This window comes from Ranitomeya imitator, chromosome 1, assembly GCF_032444005.1.
Source record: "Ranitomeya imitator isolate aRanImi1 chromosome 1, aRanImi1.pri, whole genome shotgun sequence".
NCBI lineage: Eukaryota > Metazoa > Chordata > Amphibia > Anura > Dendrobatidae > Ranitomeya > Ranitomeya imitator.
In genome coordinates, this window is record NC_091282.1 from 327,207,125 (window position 1) to 327,230,503 (window position 23,379).

At 42.3% G+C, this 23,379-nt stretch overlaps 1 protein-coding gene across 1 annotated transcript in view; it reads right to left on the reverse strand.

The window, feature by feature from the left end:
* SEZ6L (seizure related 6 homolog like) overlaps positions 1-23,379 on the reverse strand; it is a 781,385-nt gene that overhangs the window by 106,643 nt on the left and 651,363 nt on the right. The window contains exon 9 of the mRNA XM_069759107.1: positions 1,334-1,528. Within this exon, the coding sequence (XP_069615208.1) occupies positions 1,334-1,528 (195 nt within the window). The remainder of the gene's footprint in view (positions 1-1,333; positions 1,529-23,379) is intronic.

Sequence of the window (23,379 nt, forward strand, 5' to 3'; positions counted from 1 at the left end):
TTCTTACTAAGATCCATTTGTAGGTCTTTTCTTGTGGTATCTAGCCCCTTTAGTATTTAATTACACCGGAGTGTCATTAATATTTGATGGTTGTCCTATGGCAGTTATGTCCCTCTTTTTAGTGGATTTTGCACTTTTTTGTTACTAATTTTGTTATTGTATGTTGTATTTTGTTTTAACTTATGTTTAATAAATGATATTTTATTTCCAAAGTACCACTTGTTTTGGGATTTACTATATAGTATAATCACCAAAAAAATGTGATTTATTATTAGGAAGCTAGTGGGGTTAGTCCGTTTCCTCCGGCTGGGTTTTCCATGTGACCTAAGGCCAAGGGTTGATTGTTAAAAACCCTGCAGTATAGGGTTTGGGTGTGTCAGTTTGGAGTTTGCAACTTGCAGAGCAGTCGGCTCTGCAGAAGCTCAGCCTGTGTTATTTAACATAGAGCCGGCAGAGTGAACTCCTGGCACCCCCCAGCGTGATACGGTGGTGCAGTCGCCCTCGGCAACCAGACACATTTATGGACTGTCTTGTTTCCCGGCTGTGATCCGGAGGATGCCGTGTGCTGTACATTTTGTGAGTGTGGACATTAAACACGCTTGCTATGAACTTTTCCTGAGGACACAGGGTGGTAGCTACTTTTCTGTACCATCAACACATTCTCGGAAGCTCCAAGTTTTACATGTATTTCCAGAAATATCAGAGAAAGTTCTCTAGCAATGTCCCTCTAAGATGTAAGCTCTGCTAACAAAAATTAAGTTAAAAATCACAAAATCTTGTTAATGTTGTTACTTATTACTGTTGTGTTTGAAACTGTTAAACTATAAAGCGCTGCGGAATATGTTGGAGCTATATAAATAAAGATTATTATTATTATTATTTATCCCCAATGGGGACAGTGATGATAATGTCTGTAAAGTGCTGTGGAATATATTGGTGCTATATACATTAGGTAAATAAAATAAATAAATCTGTATAAAATATTACACGGAACTCTTAGATTGGATGAGGCTGTATAATCCTGAAACTAGATTTGTTCTCAAATAGGATAATACAGCCAGTCTAGCATCAGCCTCCTCATGTGATTTCTGGAAAATTAGGGTATTCTTTCAGAAATGTTTAGCCCTTTTCTTATATACAGTCATAATATGTAATTCTTTTCTTTACATAACGTTATTTTGAGTTTACATGCATTGTATGGCGAAATAGATAATGGAGTTAATTTTAAGTGATTACTGTACATATATCGTGACTGGATTACAATAATTTATTGCACAGTTTTGCTCTTATTGTTGAAAAAAACAATTTGTGCAACTGGCAATGGCTATCTTACCTCTACAAAGGGGCTCTGTATCATTCCAGTAGGGGTCCTTCATATTAATACACTCTATGATAGCTGGTCCTTGTTCCAGAGAATGACCGGGGTCACACGTAAACTCCACCACGGTTCCCATACTGTATGTCGGGTCTGTTGTTGTGAAGTTACCATTCTGTATATATGGTTCATAGCAGTGTCCTCTTTCAAAAGCTGAAAAAGTGAATGGAAAAAAAAGAGCTAAATAATTACTGTCATTTATTATGATGGAAGGTAACCAACAATGACTGGGCAACATAGTGATCATTCTCTTTAGCCTCATGACACTTACAGGAGTGTAGAAAACCACATTCTTATCATTAGACTGGCTGCCATAGAACTAACACTTAATGGACTTTGTCCTTTATTGTACAAATATTAATAATAAAACATATTTTTAGCCGGTTTTACAAATCCCTTAAACAGTGATAACATCACAGCCTGATTTTTTCATCTCTCCACAAGAGGTCCTTAATCTCTTCTTAAGAAGGTCCTGGCACTGGCAATAACTTGCTCAGATTGTTCTTAGTAACAACGATGTTCATCAGATTTTTAATACTTCACATGAGCAGCAGGAGTTTGGAAGATTAACGCCGATTGCTCTCAGAATGGAAGAAATACATTGCCATTTATTAATATTCTAGGTAAAAATTGCCCAGTGTCAGCATGTGTTAACTCTGCCATTATTCTTGTGATCATTCATTACATTATAATGGCAGGCATTACACCCAGTGATATTACATCTAAAGTACAGTAATATTAAAGGTTATGATTAATGCATGCCATCTGCTCAGCAATACAACAATAGTACAAAAAAAGGAACCTGGCATCAGATTCAAGCTGCCCAAACCACAGGCAGCATGAACAGAGAATGGCTGCATGATTACAGATAGGCTTGTTTTGCTCTCAAACATAGACATGAACAAAATTTAAAGAGCCGGACAGGGACTATTTCTATGTTCTGACTATTTTGAGACAGGTCTCTGGCCGGATTCTCACCAGTCTATATTTTGGGGGACCAAAGAGAATCTTTTGTTGACAAGAGAACCTGTCTGTAGTCAGCATCTTCTAGTTAAAGGGGTTGTCCAGGACTTTTTTTGTTTTACTATGGGCCTAAAAACTAACAGGCAGGTAGTTGCTTACAGAGGCAACTACCTGCCTGTTGTACCTGGCACTGGTTCATAGCAGTCATAGACCACTCCTGCCTGCGATTCAGCTGCTCTGCATGAAAAGACCAACCTTTTTTCTTCAGGGCTGCTCTTTTGATGTGGCATGACTACCTACATCATGCTGATTGACAAGCAGCTCCCCACAGTTGGGCAGTGGGGATCAGGCTGTCAATCAGCATGACAGCAGCAAAGATGCCCCGTCAACAGAGCAGAGCAGAATAGAAGTCGGTGCTCTGTCGACATGACATCATCGGAAGTAATTAAATCACTGGCAGGAGCAGTCCGCTCCATGCCGGCCAAGATTGGCACTAGGCACAACAGGCACCTAGATAACAACTACCTGTTAGTTTTTAGGCTCATAGTAAAAAAAAAAATGAAATAGTCCTAGATAACCCCTTTAAGCTTAGAATTTTGTATACTCAGGTTTAATAATATATTACAAATGCACATTTGTTCATACAATACAGCCATTTGCCATAATGTGTCGAAATGGTAAACTTGTGTTTTAGAGAAAAGTTTGATAATGTCGCTTGATTTTGTTGACACTTGTTTGGACTAATACATTTAGCAAACATTGTATTCCGATACATTTTGGCAAATAATCCGCGTTGTGCCGCGCTCATGTGTGCAGCTGTATCCACTTCTCAGCTGAAAGCACAAACAGCAAACAAACATCTAATAATAAAAAGGAATTGAAAACTGCAGAACCTTTTATTACACAGTATAATGACTGATTATTTGCAGGAAAATGGAAAGCTATGTTATGCTTTGAAGGAACATTTCTGATTTGTCATGCTATCTGGACAAATCATTATTACCGACAGTAGTTTCGTACTTTTCCTGAGTGTGAGCTATAGTGGCCGTGGCATGGTAGTATGCCAAGTATAAGAGAAACATGGGGCAAAACCACACGTGGTTTATAATAAACTGCTGTGAATAGGGGGAAAGTCCAGGAGAAGCACATGGTTTTATTTGCCTCACCTATAGCTGCTGACAAACTGTAACAATTCCCAATAAGCCATAAGCAGTTTTGCCGCCTGCTTCTTGGTTCATCATAGCCACCATGTTTGAACCCAGTCTAATGATGCTCCAATTGGAAATAACCACAAATAATGGAGCAGTACACATTTCCCTGAAGGTTTGCAGTGCATTACTGCATTGCTTCCATAACCTAGAACTTTCATATTGAAATATATTTACCATTTTGTTTCAGTGTTTTTTGTCTCCTCGTTTTTCTTAGCACCATTTAATGGCTGTAACTAGAATGAACAAAAATCATGAATCCCCCAAAGACATCATAAATTGCTGCATCCTTTATGTAAGATTAAAAATTCTGAATACGATTGATATGCAAGTAGAGAAATGGACATAATTAATGGAGTGGTCCTTTACTACCATCAAGTTTCTTTTTCCATGAAGTTTAATGTTGAATTTGTTCAATATTATGCAGTCTTTTAATCCATGGTAGTAAATCTGGTGTGCAGAAGTTGGAAACAAAATCAATTATTTGCAAGTGTATATGTCGGTCATCAATATAACACTTACTGTTACTTTTTATCCAACTTATCTCATTACTGAATTCTATTATGCACCTTACATCCAACTATTAGCTATTTTAAAGGTGTATTTAGTTTCAACAAAAAAAGGTTATAAAATGTCTTAATATAATTTTTGTTTAAAGACATGTTTCTCAAGAGCATCAAGTAGAAGGATCAATGATTGCTAGCACAGGATGAAAATGTGTCCTCTGAGTGTAATGACTAATCTGGTGAAGAATTGCCAGTTACAGTTTACAGGACATTTATCAGAAATTTCTCCTTTTTGATGACCTCAATCAAATGTCCATTTTTTTTTACAGATAGAACATGTACTCAAAGTCTATAGGGCTGTTCACACATCCATGTACCAAAAAAATGTGTGCCTTCTTGATTTGATGCTCAAATTGTTTTTCTAGAGATGATGCAGACTTGAACTCTAGTGCCATCTATTGGAAGTAGCAATCCTAAAAGTCAATATCGGCCCTTTAACGAGCCTTGTCACATGACTTAAGGTAAAAGCCAAACCAGAATCTCTATTTGCAGATACGTGTTTTCTGGTGTTGCCCCTCCTCAGCGCAAAGCTTGAGATCTGATTTAGCTGTATTAGAGGCCTAGAAGCTCTGACTGAGTTTTAATAGGAACGCTTCTCCTTATGGAAAGTGACATGCCTGACATGATTCTTGATTTGAATAATGGATCAAGTTTTCCAACACATCCTAGCTGCCTTTTTTTTACTTGGAGATGCTTAAAAAGCTTTCAACATTTGATTTTTTTGTCTATGAGAAAACTGGTGAAACACTGACGGTGAACACTAACACACTGATTAAATATTGATGATAATACAATACAGCACACTGATGAAAATTTTTTGATTTTGAAAAGTTGTCTAAATGAGGCCTTATGGCTGGGGTTATTGTGAAAAATAATGCAATTCTTGCCAAGCACAGTAAATGAATACTTACAGACCCCTACTCCTCTCCCCACCTTTTTACATTATCATCAAACGAATACACCGTGCATTACAATTTCCTTTACAGTACCCTGCCTGATTGATTTAATCTACTGTCATCTACATCAATATAGCTACAGTATGGCTGTTATTATCAGGTTTTAGCCAGCCTAAACTGCCCTGCCTATCTCCACAATGGCAGTGCATAGTCTCATTTGTTTTCTTCAGACAGATAAGTAATGTGGAACTGAAATAATGTATGCTATGCATACAGCAGAAGATAATCCTTTGCTGTATGCATCAACAGAGCAGCATTTGCAGTTTCACATCACTGAACTCTCAGGCACAGGCAATAAACATAGCTATATAATACACATAGTTCAACTAATCTCATCCCTTTACATACTTCATTATATCTCTCATTTTAACCCCCTGTATGCAGCCCATCTTACAGAATATCTTTCCTTTCTGTCCCATCTATATATATCTCATTCTACAGTACATCTCTGCATTCTAGACACCGCACTATGCAGGTAGGTTGACAAATGAGAAAGACTTTACTGTGCAGGATCAACCAGGGCCGTATGAAAAACAGGATGGTTCTAATGGCAACTGAAGGGTAAATAGAGCCTGGAGGGGCATCCTTATCAAGATATTATATGCAATATGGGGCAGATTTAAAACAGCTTTGTATTGACACAAATAAATAATTAAATAAGTGTGTACATTAGTATATGACCACATTGTGCTGTTAGGAATTTACCTTTAAGAAGCAATACACATGACCAAGAGCGGTTTTTAGCCTCTGGAACTGAACAGTGAAGGAACACAGATCTAGAAAACCATGCGAAATTGATTCAAAAAGAATATTATCACAATGCCTACACTAGCAGGGTAGAAAGGGATGAAAAAAAAATATGAATTAGCACAATTGGCACAATTCTGAAGCCATGGCTATATTTCTCAAATCACAATACATTTGTCAGAAAAGGTAGTGCCAGAGTAGACCTGGCCATCCGAGTACATGATAACAAGAAATGAATAGTAAATATATGCCTTTTCTGTATTGCTAGAAAGTGATCCACTTACTTTGCATTTTGTTAATTGATAAAAATGAAAGCATTCTTACTTTGGAGAATTTTTCTACCCCTACCTAATATTTTGGACATTACTTGCTTATATTATATATGTGTATAAATTTAGTATACAGTGTAAGCGATCAGACTATCACAAGTTCAAGTCCCCGCAGGGTACTGAAAGATACAGTTAAAAAAGTGATTACAAAGTCATATATATCCCATAATGGTATCAATAAAAACATCAGCTTGCCATGTAAAAAAAAAAAAGCCTTAAACAGCTATAAAACTGAAAATATTGCTGGTCTCGAAAAATGAAGATTTTTTTTACCACTTAAATAGAAAAAAACTGCACAAGTTTGGTATCACTGTAATCTCACAGACCAGGAGAATAATATCGCCAGGTCAATTTTGAATGCTGTAAAAGCAAAGCTAAAAATGCAGTTCTGGAATTGCATCTTTTTCGGAAAATCAGGGCACATGAATTTTTTCCCCATTTTTTATTATATTAAATGGTACAATAAATTGTGTCTTTTAAAATTACAAAAAACAAGCACTTTGTCGGCTACTGTATGTGGACAACATTTTTTTTAAAATAAGTTATAGCTCTTGGAAGAAGGGAGAAAAAACGAGAGCACAAAAATGGAAAATCGCCTGATTGTGACGGGATTAAAAAATAGTTTTTCTTGATGCACTGTGGTTGGTTTTTATGGGGAACGATGATAGTTTTTTTGAATGAAGCCCAATGCTTTTGTAAACTTGGGACAAAATTGACTGTGGTCAGTGGTGCAGAATAATAAATGTGGCAGTTTCCCATGAGTTTACATTACAATGTAAACCTACGGGAAGCAAAAAACGCCGTGCACATATTGCGGAAAAAAACGCGTGGAAGCGCAGCGGTTTACATTCCGCAGCATGTCACTTCTTTCTGCAGATTCCACAGCGGTTTTACAGCAGCTACTATAGAAAACCGCAGTTGTAAATCCGCAGTGAAATCCACAGAAAAACCGCAGTAAATCTGCGATAAATCAGCATTGTTGCGGGATCACAGGGAGACCAGGCAACAATGATGAGAGCTCTCTTCAGCAGCCGGCGCCTGGGAACACTTTTTTCCAGGCACCGGTATGTTTCATGCTGATGACACACGCATTTTGTCCGTGGTGCGTGTAAAAAACTGACATGTCTACGTGTGTCTTTGTGAAAAACCTGATTTGTGCGCACCACCATTAACCTTCGTCCAGCTGAGTAGGTACAATTGTAACTATTCCGTTTTAAAATTGCAATAACTTTTTTTTTTCGAAAAGCCGTAGAGGGCCTCTGTACCTCTGCAGCCTGTTAACGTTGTAAAATTATGCAGCCTGACAAAGGTTAAATACAATAGGCGTGTCCGTATTTGGGGTCCTTAAAAAATACATCTCATATGGACACAAAAAACGGACATTTGAAGGAGACCTAAGAGTGAAAAGTAATTATTCCTCCTTAATCCAGAATGTTGTCATAAGATTATTCCAAGACCAATCTATCCATAGTGACAACACCCCATCATCACCTACAGAACTGTTTCACAGACACTTATTTCTAGAGATGATTGGACCATATGAAATTCATATTTGCGCAGTCAAGAGATTTTTTTTTTAAATGCAATCCTTGGCGGATCTCAAGTAGTCCAATTTCCTTGGAATGGTGTGTAGAACACGAATATGCATTTGACCTCTATTAATATGCTGTAAAAGCATAAAATGATGCTACTGAGCCTTGCCCACATATTTGAATCTGTTTGTGATAGCCCTCCAAGACTTGCTGTGCTAGGCCATATAATTTGATAGCTCGAATCGCATACTGTTCAAAGTTGTGATGACTTGTGAATTTCAGGAAATTCGACTCAAAATCGATATGCTGCTGAGTGATCTGATCATCTCTACTCATATTTCCCTATCCCAAAGAAGAGCTATCCTAACTCAAAATTAAGCTTTTGTAACATGTTTGTTTTGTGCTGTCATCCGTAAATTCACTGGACTCTTTCACAAGCATATTCATATCGTCAGTTCTTATAATCATTGCCTTCTACAGTAGCTTGAATGCTGGCGTAAGCAAGCTGAGCAGCTTTTTTCTTTATGTACATTGTTTTGGGGGGATTCTTGTCACAGTATAGTGTGAAAAGCTTCAACAAAACCACATAACACAATATCACATGCCACAAAACATGCAATCTAACCTTTTTAAGGGTCTAGTAATAGACTGGAGTTTTTCTTTCACATTTGATTTCGAAAGTCAATAAAATTCCCTAAAATATTTGCCAAATGTAAACACCCGATGCATGTGCCTGCATATCATACTGTTTTATGCGTTGGCCATAAGCTGCCTTGTTTAAGCAACACTATACCTCAGAGTACAGTTTTTTGCAGGATGACCCTTGTTCAGTAGTTAAAGGAGTCATTCAGGACTATTTAATTTTTTCACTATGGGCTTACGAATTGACAGACAGGTAGTTGTTACCTTCCTCCATGCTGTGCCTGGTGCCAATCCCTGCCAGCACAATACAGTCAGACCACTCCTGCCAATGATTTAGTGGCTTCCGCTGATGTCACATCAGCACAACAGTGTCTTCTTTTCCGCTCTGCTCTGTTGACGGGGCTTGACAGCAGACGCCGACACCATGTTGTTTGACAGCCGACTCCCTGCTGCCTAACTGTGGAGAAACCGCTATCAATCAACATGATGTTGGAAGTCATGCCCCAACGACAGAGCAGTCAATAGCCACTCAGTGGTGGTGTCAGGTAGAACAAGCAAGTATTTATCAACTACCTGCCTGTTAAATTTTAGACCCATGGTAAAAAAAAATTGTAATGGCTAAATTCTTTAACTTTGCTTTTTAATACTGGAAAAAATGGTAGGCTGGCACATTCTACACCAAATGTATGCCAATATGATTATGATACTGTTCTGGCATACAATGGGTTAATGGAGACTTACAGATTCAAACTGCTATGTAAATGTATCCCAAGTTTCTCAGGTTAGTCCTTTTACCCTTGTTTACTGGCTGTCTCACAACACTGCTTCCATGAATGTCCTACTCATTAAAAAGCACGACCCAAACATGACATACTGTCCGAATGATGCATTTTACATCTGGCTTATTGTACTCAATAAATAGGACACTGTCAGAACAGCACATCATCAATTTTTCTATTTAGGTCATGCTTAGCCAACTAGAACAAAATGAGTTCATTCAGGCTCTTGAAATCATAAAGATCGGAGTCATGATGAATTCATTTGAATCGGCTTCTCCTGGGCTCAGCAGGTTAAGCATCTACATAACTTCAGTACGATTGTTTCAGAACTTGACAGACCCTATGAGGAAAGTAGGTGAAATAAAGATTACACTTTCTGACACCAATCACGCCGTGGGATGAGAACAAATGGCAGAATATTTTTTTACATAATTCCATAAACAATAGAAACCTGACATCAGCTGAATAAAAGTGATACATATTCCCGGCAGATATTATATAGGACACTAAATGATATAGTGTTAAAGTTTACTCTGTCAGATTTCCATATATATATAATTTTAAAGCACAACCTATAATTGTTCTTCCAAATTAAGTTATGGCTTCCTAAACAAAAATGAGCAATTAGACCTATAATGCTCCAGTCCAATATTATGGACAGGTAATAGTCACATATTTATATATCTAACACTGTATAGCATGACAGAAGCAAGAAAAATTTAAAAAGTAACAAATTTTATTTACATATAGTATTAAACAACAGTGTCATATTTCCAATAAATAGATAAGAGATCGTCTGGTCCAAAATTATAAGTCTGCAGTGACGCTGTGTGACTGCAGACTTATGAATCCCCCCAGTGAACCCCCATCTCTTACCCGGCACCGGCAGGTACGTATGAGTTATACCTATCCCCAGACACAGCCAACTAGTAGGCACATCCTTGGTCCATAAACTTGTATTGAGCAAGGCCATGCCCACTAGTCAGCCACGCACACTGAATGACTTATTGACTCAAGTATAAGCCGGGTATGCATTGTCCCCTCATATCTATCCTGGTGTGCATGACTCCTTATCCCCATCCTTGTTTGCATGGCACCCCATCTCTGTCCCTGTATGCATGGCTCCCCATCCTTGTATGCATGGCTCCCCATCCTTGAATGCATGGCTCCCCATCCTTGTATGCATGGCTCCCCATCCTTGAATGCATGGCTCCCCATCCTTGTATGCATAGCTCCCCATCCTTGTATGCATGGCTCCCGTCCATCCTTGTATGCATGGCTCCCCATCCTTGTATGCATGGCTCCCCATCCTTGAATGCATGGCTCCCCATCCTTGAATGCATGGCTCCCCATCCTTGTATGCATGGCTCCCCATCCTTGTATGCATAGCTCCCAGTCCATCCTTGTTTGCATGGCTCCTTCTCCCCCTATCCTTGTATGCATGATTCGTATAAAAAAAATTACATCCTACTTACCTTCCCTGCCTGCCCTTGCTGCATCTCATTCCGGCGCCAGCAGCTCTTCTGGCTGAGTGATCACATGTCCCAGCTCATTAAAGTAATGAATATTCACTCCATGCCTATGGGAGTGGAGATATTCATTACCTTCCGCTTGGCCAGTAGACTGGCACAGGAAGGAGATGCAGCGAGGGCACGCAGGGAAGATATGTAGGCTGTGGCTGTAACTGTGTGCGCTATAAGAGAAATTAATATTCACTGCCAGTGCAGTGAATATTCATTTCCCTTTAGCAGTGGGCACATTTACAGCCACAGCCGCTGGCTCCTGCCTCTGTGACCCACTGCCCCGCCACTCCCCCTCCGCCGTCTTTCTGGGACAATGACTCATGTATAAGTCAAGGGGGGTATTTTCAGCACAAAAAAAATGTGCTGAAAAACTCAGCTTATACATGAATATATACGGTAGTTTGTTTTGTCAGCTGAAGCCACACTTAGCCAGGTATTTCCCATACAGCAACCACTGCAGTGGAACTGTAATATTACATGGCGGGCACTTAAATAATTGCCTATCCTTATAACATAAGGATTGCAAAAAGTCTTCCAAAATCATTTTTATTGTGCTACTCTCTGTTCTGGTTTAAAGTGGATGATGCTGAGAGGTTTATCCCCATTAATGACATCTAAATGTCGATAATAGGGCATATGGACGAGTTGTTTTCATGAAATATCCCCTTTAAAGGGAACCTGTCAGAAAGGATTGTGCACAGTATCCTACAGACAGTGTCAGGTCGACGCCGTTATACTGATTAAAATGATACCTTGGTTGATGAAATCCGTCTTGAGGTTGTTATTTAATCTTTGTAGTTTTCTGTTAATGACATGCTCATGTTTCGGGGTGGGCCTGTGTGTGTGTGGGGGTCTTCATGTGGTGCTCTGATTAGATATCCATAATGCAGCCTGCTGACAGGTCACTGATCCCTCACTGACCTACCCCTAGTTTACATAATGAATATATGTACATACTGCTAAAAGCAAAAAAAAAACCTTCTGCAAGGAGGTGCCAGCATAACTGCATAATTACTGTGTTGTTAATAAATGTGCTTCAGTTTATCCTGAGAGCATAAAAAAAAAATTAAACTTGACCATTTTTATAGAAGACCCTAACCAACCAGAGGGCTGGGAAAATGACTGAAATGGATGGAAACAGCACTCAAATGGCACGGGAACAGCATGGGGAGGACACCTGGATGCATCCCTGACTCTCAGGTCGCTGCTAGGAACAATGTTGACAGAGTATTACTCCATTTTTATGGACTGACAATAACACATACAAAACTGAAGATAAAATGCATTTTACAGGAAAAATTGGTAGGAAACATTATTTACTGTATAATTACTTGTTTATAAGGCAAAATTTAAATGATAAAAAAAGTCCTCCACCCCTTAACAGCCAGGCCATCGCTCACCATATTTCCCCATTGCCTATGACTACAGTAGATGACATAGTAAAGGGGAAAATAAAACTAGTCACCTGTTAATATAATTTTAATATTTTAGTATCTTATATGGGCATGTGGTGTTTATGATATGGTCAGACACACCCTATTTAATTTATGAAGGACTCACTCTGAAACTCACAAAGCCTATGCGGACAATGCAAGAAATCAGAAGGACAATGCAGAAGGACTCTGATACACCCTGTATTAGACAAAAAGGAGGGCCCCATACACTGTGTATCATCATCATCTACCTCTTGAAACACTAATTGCCATTCCACACCATTATCTTCTGACTGTGGCTGCTCAAATATTCGGGCATCACTACACACGATCGCCTCTTGAAACGTGTAGGGTGAGAGGCCAGAATCAATAAATGGAGATGTAGAGAGCTTCTTGGAGTGTCTGAGTGTGGAATTACTTGTCTCCTGGGTATCGCCACAGTGGGAGGAAGGAGGATCAGGGTGAGGATTATGTGGTCCAGAATCTTGGCTAGTGAGACTATACCATCTGGAAGATAGGGTGGTGCTGGGAAATATGCTGGAATCATTGTCTGCCAATCCAACCAACCACCTGATTGCACTGTTCTGGCTTTAAGAGTGGTGACCTGAGACCCCCTGCAAAGTGGGACAGTAAGCTAGGTCTTTAGGATGAGCATGTTTGTTGTTCTCCTGCAAGAGGCACAGTCTACTTCCATGTCACTTACTGCAAGCCTTGCACATTTTAACCCCTTTCTGCCATTGGACGTAATATTCCGTCCATGTGGGGTGGGCCTTAATTCCCAAGGACGGAATATTACGTCCAGCGCGATCGGCCGCGCTCACGGGGGAGCGCCGCCGATCGCGGCCGGGTGTCAGCTGCTTATCACAGCTGACATCTGGCGCTATGTGCCAGGAGCGGTCACGGACCGCCCCCGGCACATTAACCCCCGGCACACCGCGATCAAAGATGATCGCGATGTGCCGGCGGTGCAGGGAAGCATCGCGCAGGGAGGGGGCTCCCTGCGTGCTTCCCTGAGACCCCCGCAGCAACGCGATGTGATCGCGTTGCTCCGGGGGTCTCCTACCTCCCTCCCTGCAGTAAGTCCCGGATCCAAAATGGTCGCGGATCCGGGTCCTGCAGGGAGGGAGGTGGCTTACCAAGTGCCTGCTCAGAGCAGGCACTTGGTAACGCTGCACTGCTCTCAGACAGATCGGTGATCTGTCAGAGTGCTGTGCAAACTGGCAGATCACCGATCTGTATTGTCCCCCCCTGGGACAAAGTAAAAAAGTAAAAAAAAAAATTTCCAAGTGTGTAAAAAAAAAAAAAAAAAAATCCTAAATAATGAAAAAAAAAAAAATATATTATTCCCATAAATACATATCTTTATCTAAATAATAAAAAAAAAACAATAAAAGTACACATATTTAGTATCGCCGCGTCCGTAACGACCCGACTTATAAAACTGGCCCACTAGTTAACCCCTTCAGTAAACACCGTAAGAAAAAAAAAAAACAACGAGGCAAAAAACAACGCTTTATTATCTGTTATGGCTGGCAATCAGGCAACACAGCGTGCAGTAATCAGCGCACATACAGAGATCTGGCAATAACCAAAAACAATAGGACGAGCTCTGAGACGTGGAATCTCTGTAGACTGCAGTACCTGATCTATCCTCACACAACTATAAGCAGCAGTGGATTGCGCCTATCACTACCTATGCAACTCGGCACTGCCTGAGGAGCTGATTAGCCTGAAGATAGAAATACAAGCCTGACTTACCTCAGAGAAATCCCCCAAAGGAATAGGCAGCCCCCCACATATAATGACTGTTAGCAAGATGAAAAGACAAACGTAGGAATGAAATAGATTCAGCAAAGTGAGGCCCGATATTCTAGACAGAGCGAGGATAGCAAAGAGAACTATGCAGTCTACAAAAAACCCTAAAACGAAAACCACGCAAAGGGGCAAAAAGACCCACCGTGCCGAACTAACAGCACGGCGGTGCACCCCTCTGCTTCTCAGAGCTTCCAGCAAAAGACAATAGCAAGCTGGACAGAAAAAAACAGAAAACAAACTAGAAGCACTTATCTAGCAGAGCAGCAGGCCCAAGGAAAGATGCAGTAGCTCAGATCCAACACTGGAACATTGACAAGGAGCAAGGAAGACAGACTCAGGTGGAGCTAAATAGCAAGGCAGCCAACGAGCTCACCAAAACACCTGAGGGAGGAAGCCCAGAGACTGCAATACCACTTGTGACCACAGAAGTGAACTCAGCCACAGAATTCACAACAGTACCCCCCCCTTGAGGAGGGGTCACCGAACCCTCACCAGAACCCCCAGGCCGACCAGGATGAGCCACATGAAAGGCACGAACAAGATCTGGGGCATGGACATCAGAGGCAAAAACCCAGGAATTATCTTCCTGAGCATAACCCTTCCATTTGACCAGATACTGGAGTTTCCGTCTAGAGACACGAGAATCCAAAATCTTCTCCACAATATACTCCAATTCCCCCTCCACCAAAACAGGGGCAGGAGGCTCCACAGATGGAACCATAGGTGCCACGTATCTCCTCAACAACGACCTATGGAATACATTATGTATGGAAAAGGAGTCTGGGAGGGTCAGACGAAAAGACACCGGATTGAGAATCTCAGAAATCCTATACGGACCAATAAAACGAGGTTTAAATTTAGGAGAGGAAACCTTCATAGGAATATGACGAGAAGATAACCAAACCAAATCCCCAACACGAAGTCGGGGTCCCACACGGCGTCTGCGATTAGCGAAAAGCTGAGCCTTCTCCTGGGACAAGGTCAAATTGTCCACTACCTGAGTCCAGATCTGCTGCAACCTGTCCACCACAGAACCACACCAGGACAGTCCGAAGACTCAACCTGTCCTGAAGAGAAACGAGGATGGAACCCAGAATTGCAGAAAAATGGAGAGACCAAGGTAGCCGAGCTGGCCCGATTATTAAGGGCGAACTCAGCCAACGGCAAAAATGACACCCAATCATCCTGGTCAGCGGAAACAAAACATCTCAGATATGTTTCCAAGGTCTGATTGGTTCGTTCGGTCTGGCCATTAGTCTGAGGATGGAAGGCCGAGGAGAAAGATAGGTCAATGCCCATCCTACCACAAAAGGCTCGCCAGAACCTCGAGACAAACTGGGAACCTCTGTCAGAAACAATATTCTCAGGAATGCCATGTAAACGAACCACATGCTGGAAGAACAAAGGCACCAAATCAGAGGAGGAAGGCAATTTAACCAAGGGCACCAGATGGACCATTTTAGAAAAGCGATCACAGACCACCCAAATGACCGACATTTTTTGAGAAACGGGAAGGTCAGAAATGAAATCCATCGAAATATGTGTCCAAGGCCTCTTCGGGACCGGCAAGGGCAAAAGCAACCCACTGGCACGTGAACAGCAGGGCTTAGCCCTAGCACAAATTCCACAGGACTGCACAAAAGCACGCACATCCCGTGACAGAGATGGCCACCAGAAGGATCTAGCAACCAACTCCCTGGTACCAAAGATTCCTGGATGACCGGCCAGCACCGAACAATGAAGTTCAGAGATAACTTTACTAGTCCACCTATCAGGGACGAACAGTTTCTCGGCCGGACAACGATCAGGTTTATTAGCCTGAAATTTCTGCAACACTCTCCGCAAATCAGGGGAGATGGCAGACACAATGACTCCTTCCTTGAGGATACTCGCCGGCTCAGATAACCCCGGAGAGTCGGGCACAAAACTCCTAGACAGAGCATCCGCCTTCACATTTTTAGAGCCCGGAAGGTATGAAATCACAAAATCAAAACGAGCAAAAAATAACGACCAACGGGCCTGTCTAGGATTCAAGCGCTTGGCAGACTCGAGATAAGTAAAGTTCTTATGATTAGGGTTGAGCGAAACGGGTCGAACATTTTCAAAAGTCGCCGACTTTTGGCTAAGTCGGGGTTTCATGAAACCCGATCCGACCCCTGTGCGGGGTCGGCCATGCGGTACGCGACTTTCGCGCCAAAGTCGCGTTTCAATGACGCGAAAAGCGCCATTTCTCAGCCAATGAAGGTAAACGCAGAGTGTGGGCAGCGTGATGACATAGGTCCTGGTCCCCACCATCTTAGAGAAGGGCATTGCAGTGATTGGCTTGCTGTCTGCGACGTCACAGGGGCTATAAAGAGGCGTTCCCGCCGACCGCCATCTTACTGCTGCTGATCTGAGCTTAGGGAGAGGTTGCTGCCGCTTTGTCAGAAGCAGGGATAGCGTTAGGCAGGGTCCATTAACCACAAAACCGCTTGTGCTGCAGCGATTTGCACTGTCCAACACCACCCTCGGTGTGCAGGGACAGTGGAAGTTTTTTTTTTTTTTTTTTTCCCCTCAGCGCTGTAGCTCATTGGGCTGCCCTAGAAGGCTCCCTGATAGCTGCATTGCTGTGTGTACGCCGCTGTGCAAACCAACTGCTTTTTTCAAAGCACAAATCCTCTTGTTCCTTCCTTTCTGCACAGCTATCTTTTTTGTTTGTCCACACTTTTTATTTCATTTGTGCATCAGTCCACTCCTTATTGCTGCCTGCCATACCTGGCTGAGATTACTGCAGGCAGGGAGATAGTAGCTGCCTGCCATACCTGGCTGAGATTACTGCAGGCAGGGAGATAGTAATTGTAGGACATTCCCTGTTTTTTTTTTTTTTTTTTTTTTTGGTGGGAGATTAAGATTGGCAATTTGGCATTTCTGCTAGAGTGCCATCCCTGTGTGTGCCATCTCTCTCACATAGTGGGCCATAGAAAGCCTTTTCATTTTTCTGTATTTTTTTTTGTGGGGTGTATAAATTCTCCCTGATAAAAATACAGTGGGAGATTAATATTGGCCTTTGGGCTTGTGTGCCAGTCCTGAGTGTGCCATCTCTCTCACAAATAGTGGGCCATAGAAAGCCTATTTTATTTTTTTTTGGGTTTTATAAATTCTCCCTGAAAAAAAGGGAGATTAATATTGGCCTCTGGGCTTGTGTGCCAGTCCTGAGCGTGCCATCTGTGCCAGCCCTGAGCGTGCCATCTCTCTCACAAATAGTGGGCCATAGAAAGCCTATTTAATTTTTTTTTTGGTTTTATAAATTCTCCCTGAAAAAAAGGGAGATTAATATTGGCCTCTGGGCTTGTGTGCCAGTTGTGAGCGTGCCATCTGTGCCAGTCCTGAGCGTGCCATCTCTCTCACAAATAGTGGGCCATAGAAAGCCTATTTAATTTTTTTTTTTGTTTTATAAATTTTCCCTGAAAAAAGGGAGATTAATATTGGCCTCTGGGCTTGTGTGCCAGTTGTGAGCGTGCCATCTGTGCCAGTCCTGAGCGTGCCATCTCTCTCACAAATAGTGGGCCATAGAAAGCCTATTTAATTTTTTTTTTGGTTTTATAAATTCTCCCTGAAAAAAAGGGAGATTAATATTGGCCTCTGGGCTTGTGTGCCAGTTGTGAGCGTGCCATCTGTGCCAGTCCTGAGCGTCCCATCTCTCTCACAAATAGTGGGCCATAGAAAGCCTATTTAATTTTTTTTTTTGTTTTATAAATTTTCCCTGAAAAAAGGGAGATTAATATTGGCCTCTGGGCTTGTGTGCCAGTTGTGAGCGTGCCATCTGTGCCAGTCCTGAGCGTGCCATCTCTCTCACAAATAGTGGGCCATAGAAAGCCTATTTAATTTTTTTTTTTGTTTTATAAATTCTCCCTGAAAAAAAGGGAGATTAATATTGGCCTCTGGGCTTGTGTGCCAGTTGTGAGCGTGCCATCTGTGCCAGTCCTGAGCGTCCCATCTCTCTCACAAATAGTGGGCCATAGAAAGCCTATTTTTTTTTTTTTTTGGGTTTTAGAAATTCTCCCTGGAAAAAAAAAGGGAGATTAATATTGCCCTTTGGGCTTGTGTGCCAGTACTAAGCGTTCCATCTCTCTCTCTCTCTCTCTCAGTCAGTGGGCCATAGAACGCCTATTTTTGGTTTTATTTGTTTTCTAAATTCTCCCTGAAAAAATCATTTTATTTTATTTGGTTTCTAAATTCTTCCTGATAAAATCATATTTTTTTTATTATTTTTTTTTCTAAAGTCTCCCTGAAAAAAAAAAAAAAAAAAAAAAAACAGTGGGAGATTAATATTGGCCTTTCTGCTTGTGTGCCAGTCTTGACTCCTGGGTGCGTCATCTCTCAGTCAGTGGGCCATAGAACGCCTATTTTTGGTTTTATTTGTTTTATAAATTCTCCCTGAAAAAATCATTTTATTTTATTTGGTTTCTAAATTCTTCCTGATAAAATCATATTTTTTTTATTATTTTTTTTTCTAAAGTCTCCCTGAAAAAAAAAAAAAAAAAACAACCAAAAAAAACAGTGGGAGATTAATATTGGCCTTTCTGCTTGTGTGCCAGTCTTGACTCCTGGGTGTGCCATCTCTCTCTCTCTCTCTCTCTCTCTCTCTCTCTCCAATTGTGGTCCATAGAAAGCCTATATTTTTTTTCCTTGATTTGGGTTCTAAAATCTACCAGAGAAAATAACTACATCAATCATTGGTAGAAAAATATTGGCCTCTGGGCTTGTGTGCCACTCCTGACTCCTGTGTGCGTCATCTCTCAGTCAGTGGGCCATAGAACGCCTATTTTTGTTTTTATTTTTTTTATAAATTCTCCCTGAAAAAATCATTTTATTTTATTTGTTTTCTAAATTCTTCCTGATAAAATCATATTTTTTTTATTATTTTTTTTTCTAAAGTCTCCCTGAAAAAAAAAAAAAAAAAAAAAAAAAAAAAAACAGTGGGAGATTAATATTGGCCTTTCTGCTTGTGTGCCAGTCTTGACTCCTGGGTGTGCCCTCTCTCTCTCTCTCTCTCTCTCTCCAATTGTGGTCCATAGAAAGCCTATATTTTTTTTCCTTGATTTGGGTTCCAAAATCTACCAGAGAAAATAACTACATCAATCATTGGTAGAAAAATATTGGCCTCTGGGCTTGTGTGCCACTCCTGACTCCTGTGTGCGTCATCTCTCAGTCAGTGGGCCATAGAACGCCTATTTTTGTTTTTATTTGTTTTATAAATTCTCCCTGAAAAAATAATTTTATTTTATTTGGTTTCTAAATTCTTCCTGATAAAATGATATTTTTTTTATTATTTTTTTTTCTAAAGTCTCCCTGAAAAAAAAAAAAAAAAAAAAAAAAAAACTAACCCCCCCAAAAAATGGGAGATTAATATTGGCCTTTCTGCTTGTGTGCCAGTCTTGACTCCTGGGTGTGCCATCTCTCTCTCTCTCTCTCTCTCTCTCTCTCTCCAATTGTGGTCCATAGAAAGCCTATATTTTTTTTCCTTGATTTGGGTTCCAAAATCTACCAGAGAAAATAACTCCATCAATCATTGGTAGAAAAATATTGGCCTCTGGGCTTGTGTGCCACTCCTGATTCCTGTGTGCGTCATCTCTCACTCAGTGGCCCATAGAAAGCATATAGTTTGTTACATTTGTTTTCTAAATTCTCCCTGCAAAAATCTATTTTTTTTTTTTGGGGGGGGTTTCTAAAGTGTTCCTGAAAAAAAAAAAAATAAAAAAAAAATAATAGTGTGACATTAATATTAACATTTGTGCTTCAGTGACAGTCCTGCGTGTGGGGCATCTCTCTAATTTGCAGCCACCAAAAAAAGAGTGTGTAACATTGGGCCTGATTTTCGCTGTGGTCTCACCAACCTGTAAAGGGGTAGCAAAATCATACTGAAGTTATAGCTCACCGTGTAAGTTGTGTGACTGCAACAAATAACGTTAGTTTGGTTACGTTTTTAAAACAATGAGGAAGTCTAGTGGAAGAGGTCGTGGCCGGGGGCGTTCATTGTCAGCTGGTAATGAGGGTAGTGGTAGTGGTGGAGCATCAGGTGGTCGTGGGGAAAAAAATATTGCACCTAAGTCTGGAGCTGTGGAGCCAGGTTCATCGTCCGGCTACACAAGGCCTCGAACGCTCCCTTTTCTGGGATTAGGAAAACCGCTTTTAAAGCCGGAGCAGCAAGAGCAAGTTTTGGCTTATCTTGCTGACTCAGCCTCTAGCTCTTTTGCCTCCTCTCGTGAAACTGGTAAAAGTAAAAGCAGCGCGTCGTTAGTGGATGTTCACGGTCAGGGACAAGTCACTTCCTTGTCCTCTTCAGCAAAAACAACAACAGAGAAGAATGCAGCAGGCGACACAACGGGTTACTCCATGGAGCTCTTTACACATACCGTCCCTGGCTTAGAAAGTGAAGCAGTTAACAGTCCATGCCCATTACAAATTGAATCTGACATGGAGTGCACTGACGCACAGCCACAGCCAGACTACTATGCTGGTCCTTTGACTCAGACCACAACATTGCCCTCGCAGGGTGCTGATCAAGAATCAGACCCTGATGAGACTATGTTGCCCCATCACGAACGCTATACCACCGAACGACACGGTGACACAGACGAAGTTGCGCAGGAGGTACAAGAAGAGTTATTAGATGACCCAGTTCTTGACCCCGATTGGCAGCCATTGGGGGAACAGGGTGCAGGCGGCAGCAGTTCTGAAGCAGAGGAGGAGGAGGGGCCGCAGCAGGCATCAACATCGCCACAGGTTCCATCTGCCGGGCCCGTATCTTGCCCAAAACGCGTGGCAAAGCCAAAACCTGGTGGAGGACAGCGTGGCCATCCGGTTAAAGCTCAGTCTGCAATGCCTGAAAAGGTATCCGATGCTAGAAAGAGTGCAGTCTGGCATTTTTTTAAACAACATCCAATTGATCAGCGCAAAGTCATCTGTCAAAAATGTTCTACTTCCTTAAGCAGAGGTCAGAATCTGAAAAGTCTCAATACTAGTTGCATGCATAGACATTTAACCACCATGCATTTGAAAGCTTGGACTAACTACCAAACGTCCCTTAAGGTTGTTGCACCCTCGGCCAATGAAGCTAGTCATCAACGCAACATCCCCTCCGGCAGTGTAGGACCACCATTTAGCGCACCACCTGCTGTATCTGTGCAGGTATCTTTGCCAGGCCAAAGCAGTCAGGGTCAGGGAATCACCAGTTTCGTAGTAGGAAACACTGCATCTAGGGCACCGGCGGCAACAATACCATCTCCCACCGTCTCTCAGTCTGCCATGTCCACCGGCACCCCCGCTAGTTCCACGATCTCCAGCTCTCCAGTCCAGCTCACCCTACATGAGACTATGGTTAGAAAAAGGAAATACTTAGCCTCGCATCCGCGTACACAGGGTTTGAACGCCCACATAGCTAGACTAATCTCGTTAGAGATGATGCCCTACCGGTTAGTTGAAAGCGAAGCTTTCAAAGACCTGATGGACTACGCTGTACCACGCTACGAGCTACCCAGTCGACACTTTTTTTCCAGAAAAGCCATCCCAGCCCTCCACCAGCATGTTAAAGAGCGCATCGTCCATGCACTCAGGCAATCTGTGAGCACAAAGGTGCACCTGACAACAGATGCATGGACCAGTAGGCATGGCCAGGGACGTTACGTGTCCATCACGGCACACTGGGTAAATGTGGTGGATTCAGGGTCCACAGGGGACAGCAAGTTTGGGACAGTTCTGCCTAGCCCACGGTCTAGTAAACAGTTGTCTGTAGCCGTTTGCACCCCCTCCTCCTCCTCCTCCTCCTCGTCCTCCTGCAGAAGCAAGAGCTCGTCCACAGACCGCAGTCGCACAAACACTCCATCCGCACCTGCCACTGTTGCACACCAGGTCTCCCATTATGGGGCAGCTACTGGCATACGTCAGCAGGCTGTATTGGCTATGAAGTGTTTGGGCGACAATAGACACACCGCGGAAGTTCTGTCCGAGTTCTTGCAGCAAGAAACGCAGTCGTGGCTGGGCACTGTAGATCTTGAGGCAGGCAAGGTAGTGAGTGATAACGGAAGGAATTTCATGGCTGCCATCTCCCTTTCCCAACTGAAACACATTCCTTGCCTGGCTCACACCTTAAACCTGGTGGTGCAGTGCTTCCTGAAAAGTTATCCGGGGTTATCCGACCTGCTCCTCAAAGTGCGTGGACTTTGCGCACATATCCGCCGTTCGCCTGTACACTCCAGCCGTATGCAGACCTATCAGCGTTCTTTGAACCTTCCCCAGCATCGCCTAATCATAGACGTTGCAACAAGGTGGAACTCAACACTGCACATGCTTCAGAGACTGTGCGAACAGAGGCGGGCTGTTATGTTTTTGTGGGAGGATACACATACACAGGCAGGCAGTAGGATGGCAGACATGGAGTTGTCAGGTGTGCAGTGGTCGAAGATTCAAGACATGTGTCAAGTCCTTCAGTGTTTTGAGGAATGCACACGGCTGGTTAGTGCAGACAACGCCATAATAAGCATGAGCATCCCCCTAATGCGTCTGCTGATGCAAAGTTTGACGCACATAAAGGATCAGGCGTCTGCACCAGAGGAAGAGGAAAGCCTTGATGACAGTCAGCGATTGTCTGGTCAGGGCAGTGTACATGACGAGGTACCGGGCGAAGAGGAGGTGGAGGATGAGGAGGATGATGGGGATGAGTATATTTTTAATGAGGAAGCTTTCCCGGGGGCACGGGAAATTGGTGGCGTGGCAAGGCCGGGTTCTGGTTTTTTGAGGGACACAAGTGACGTAGATTTGCCTGCAACTGCCCCTCAACCAAGCACAACCGCAGATTTGACAACGGGAACTTTGGCCCACATGGCGGATTATGCCTTGCGTATCCTCAAAAGGGACACACGCATTACAAAAATGATGAACGATGACGATTACTGGTTGGCCTGCCTCCTTGATCCTCGCTATAAAGGCAAATTGCAAAATATTATGCCACATGAGAACTTGGAACTAATATTAGCAACAAAACAATCAACTCTTGTTGACCGTTTGCTTCTGGCATTCCCTGCACACAGCGCCCGTGATCGTTCTCACACGAGCTCCAGGGGCCAGCAGACCAGAGGTGTTAGAGGGGCAGAAATCAGAAGTGGCGTTGGCCAGAGGGGTTTTCTGACCAGGTTGTGGAGTGATTTTTCTATGACCGCAGACAGGACAGGTACTGCAGCATCAATTCAAAGTGACAGGAGACAACATTTGTCCAGTATGGTTACAAACTATTTTTCATCCCTTATCGACGTTCTCCCTCAACCGTCATTCCCATTTGATTACTGGGCATCCAAATTAGACACCTGGCCAGAATTGGCAGAATATGCATTGCAGGAGCTTGCTTGCCCGGCAGCTAGTGTCCTATCAGAAAGAGTATTCAGTGCTGCAGGTTCAATACTAACAGAAAAAAGGACTCGTCTGGCTACCCAAAATGTAGATGATCTAACCTTCATTAAAATGAACCACAACTGGA